The sequence below is a fragment of the Carcharodon carcharias genome, chromosome 19, assembly GCF_017639515.1.
Source record: "Carcharodon carcharias isolate sCarCar2 chromosome 19, sCarCar2.pri, whole genome shotgun sequence".
NCBI classification, from domain to species: Eukaryota; Metazoa; Chordata; class Chondrichthyes; order Lamniformes; family Lamnidae; genus Carcharodon; species Carcharodon carcharias.
The window spans coordinates 107,908,911-107,912,827 of NC_054485.1; the positions used below are offsets into that span (position 1 = coordinate 107,908,911).

At 49.2% G+C, this 3,917-nt stretch overlaps 1 protein-coding gene across 1 annotated transcript in view; it reads right to left on the minus strand.

The window, feature by feature from the left end:
* The window catches only part of LOC121291734 (tumor necrosis factor ligand superfamily member 15-like), a 32,760-nt gene extending 29,544 nt beyond the window's left edge, over nt 1–3,216 (minus strand). The window contains exon 1 of the mRNA XM_041213239.1: nt 3,082–3,216. Within this exon, the coding sequence (XP_041069173.1) occupies nt 3,082–3,198 (117 nt within the window). The 5' untranslated portion in view covers nt 3,199–3,216. The remainder of the gene's footprint in view (nt 1–3,081) is intronic.
* Nucleotides 3,217–3,917: the final 701 nt, after the last annotated feature.

Below are 3,917 nucleotides of genomic sequence, written 5' to 3' on the forward strand. Positions count from 1 at the left end.
TTCAATGGCACAGTAGGGATTTTCAAAGCAACAGTTTAAAGCAGCAAATACTAAAGGCCATTATCAGACTGCGGAGATATCTTTCAACCTTGTTCTGGCTTTTATATCGTGCTACAAGCTCTGGAACTGCATCTCTTCACCTCTCTAATGTGCAGATCAGCGTCTCGCTCTGGATGTGGATTCGCACCCCGACGGGAAGGGGTTTACATAGGAAGTTGTGTTCAGGCAGCCCACAGCTTCCTGTTCCATCACTCATTCTACAGTCAATGGCCACAATTTAAAAAAAAAACGTACATTTGGTCGGACAAAATTCGACACTGAGCTGCATGTTAGAACAGGAGACTAAAAGATCGGGGAGAGAGATGGATCTTACAGAGCGAGCGAAAGGAGGAAAGGGGAGGTAGAGAAGTGGAGAGGTTTCAGAAGGGAATTCCAGAGCATCGAGTCTTGTCAGTTAAAGACATGGCCTCCAAAATCGGGGATGCGCGAGAGGTGGGGATTAGTGGAGTGGAGAGACCTCGGAGGGGTGTGTGGAGATTACAGAGAGGCAGGGGAGGGATGAGGATGTGGAGTGTTTTGAAAACAAAGATGAGGATGTTAAAACGGAATTGTCGCCAGACTAGGGGCCAATCTACAATCAGGGGATAAGATGCTCTGTTTAACTGTGGCAGTTTTGTTCGGGGAAGATTACACCCAAGCTCTCACACCAGACCTAGATCAAACTATTCGGATCAATCTTTGACTTGTTTCTATGCTGCGCATCACCTGAAAGGCCCATTTTTATGGCGCTTTTCATGACCTTAGACGCCAACAAAGCCTTTTAGATGCCCAGTTACTGTTGTGATGTCGGAACAGTGCAGCCAGTTTGCGCACAGCAAGATCCCACCAATAGAAACACGATATTGGACAGATAATCTGTTTTAGTGATGAGTTGTCACTGGCTGGGAGGGCCTGAGGTTGTGAAAGGCCCTGCAGAAATGCACGTACACCTTTTACACTGTACCACAAGCTCAGGAACTGCATATGTCCACCTCCCTAATGAGCGTAGTGCTCTGTCTGTGGACCCCTGCCAGCAGGAAGGGGTTCATAGAGGAAACTGTCCCGACAGCCCACAGCTTTCTGTTCCTTCACTCACCCTAGAGTGAACGGCCACAATTTAAAACTCAGACCACGTGGCCATTTTACCAGCTGACAATACTGACATGCTTGAAGTCCTCAGACAAGCGACTAGGGACATTGATAGATAGAATAGAACTTCCCACAGCTTATCAAATATCTTTAAGTGTACTCTAGAAACACTTCCTCGTCCGATCTAAAAATACTTTGTCCCTGCACGCCTTTATGTTCATATGTTTAGAAAAAGCAGAAGTAGAATATAATATACAGAGAGTGCCATTCAGGACAAAGCAGCCCAATTGCTCAACACCCCATTCACAAACATTCACTCCCTCCACCACTGACACACAGTAGCAGCAGTGTGTACCATCTACAAGATGCACTGCAGCAACTCACTAAGGCACCTTCGACAGCACCTTCCAAACTCATGACCACTACCATCTAGAAGGACAAGGGCAGCAGATAGATGGGAACACCACCACCTGGAAGTTCCCCTCCAAGTCATTCACCCTCTTGACTTGGAAATATATCGCCGTTCCTTCACTGTCGCTGAGTCAAAATCCTGAAACTCCCTCCCTAACAGCACTGTGGGTGTACCTACACCACATTAACACCAGCAGTTCAAGAAAGCAGGTCACCACCAACTTCTCAAGGGAAATTAGGGATGGGCAACATATTCTGAACTTGCGAGTGGGACCCACATCGCACCAAGGAGGAGCAGGGTTAAATTGTTCATGTGGGATAGGCCTCACCATTTTAACCATGGTGAGTATGGGAGGGCTGTGGGTTTGGAGGGTAGAAATTCTCTGATTTAAATTGGTCAATGAGGCTCCTCACCTGAGGTTTCGGCAACTGTTTGGATTGAAGGCAGTGGGCCCTGGTTTCCTAGGGAACCCCAGCAATTGATGGGAGACGGGATTGGCTGGATCCAAAGGGCAATGTCTTCCCAACGCTGCTTGTAGATCAGGGGGAAGAGTGTCTCCCCCTGGCCATCCCCAAGATGCAGCCATTCCCCATACAATCCAGTGTAAATTCCTGAGGGAGGGTCAGTACTGAGGGAGTGCTGCATTGTCAGAGGTTCAGTCCTGAGGGAGTGTTGCACTGTCAGAGGGTCAGTGCTGAGGGAGTGCTGCATTGTCAGAGGTTCAGTCCTGAGGGAGTGCTGCACTGTCAGAGGGTCAGTCCTGAGGGAGTGCTGCACTGTCAGAGGGTCACTACTGAGGGAGTGCTGCACTGTCAGAGGTTCAGTCCTGAGGGAGTGCTGCACTGTCAGAGGGTCAGTACTGAGGGAGTGCTGCATTGTCAGAGGTTCAGTCCTGAGGGAGTGCTGCACTGTCAGAGGGTCAGTCCTGAGGGAGTGCTGCACTGTCAGAGGGTCACTACTGAGGGAGTGCTGCACTGTCAGAGGTTCAGTCCTGAGGGAGTGCTGCACTGTCAGAGGGTCAGTCCTGAGGGAGTGCTGCACTGTCAGAGGGTCAGTACTGAGGGAGTGCTGCACTATCAGAGGGTCAGTACCGAGGGAGTGCTGCACTGTCAGAGGGTCAGTCCTGAGGGAGTGCTGCACTGTCAGAGGGTCAGTGCTGAGGGAGTGCTGCACTGTCAGAGGGTCAGTACTGAGGGAGTGCTGCACTGTCAGAGGGTTAGTACTGAGGGAGTGCTGCACTGTCAGAGGGTCAGTACTGAGGGAGTGCTGCACTGTCAGAGGGGCAATACTGTAGGTGTGCCACACTGTCAGAGTGTCAGTACTGAGGGAGTGCTGCACTGTCAGAGGGGCAATACTGTAGGTGTGCCACACTGTCAGAGGGGCAATAATGGTGGTCTGCTGCACTGGAGGGGCATATCTACGTTTAGCCCACTGAACACTTATCTATGAGGAGGCTTAACATTACATTAAGACAAAATGTCACAAGGCAACTCATTGAAGGAACACACCGAGAATATTCCGCGACAAAAGAATTTCCTTACCTGGAATCCAAATTTCCGGACATATAACCCCAGGGCAATGTTAGAACAGATGAAGAGAGCAGTCACTGCCACTGAATAGGACATGAGGCACCTCTCTATCTGCTGCCTTACAGCCATAGTGTTTCAGTTCTGGGTTGAAACTCACTCTCTGCTCTCTGTAAAACCTTTCCCCTTTATATTAAAGCTCTCAAAAGGGAAATTACAGTGAGGGGAGGGGAGGGGAGGGGGTAGGTGGAGGGGAATTTCCGAGGAGGGTTTTTATTCAATCCCTTGATATGTAATAAAAGTATCAGGTGTTGCTTTGCGCCATCAGGAAGACTGGGATCTGCATGAATTGTGGGAATCAGAGGGGAAATTCCAAATGTTGCATGCGATTAAACCCCCAGCGCATTAGTAGGAATCTGCACAAATAAAAAACATAATATTGTCACTTGCTGTCAGTTTAAACACAGCAGTGGGCGGGTGAGAGAGAACGGGACAGACCCAACTAAACCCAAGACTATGGCAGAGCCATTTGAACCAACGTATTTCTCGATAATCTTCCTCTTCAAACCAGCAGTGTCTAGTCTTTAATTATCTTCGAGTCAAAGTGAAAGGGGGAGTAAGAGAGAGAGAGAGACAGTGAGAGACAGGCAGGCAGACAGAATGATGTGAGACAAGGCAGAATTTTCCAGACTGGGACCAAGCCCAGTGGTGGGGGTGGGATTTGGGAGTTTCCCATTGCGGAAGCCACTGGGAATTTGCGCCATCTTGAGCAATTCTGACCTAATTCACGATGCAGTCGGGTGCTTTCCGACATTTTGTCCAGCCGGGTGGGTGGGATTGTTTCCCACCAT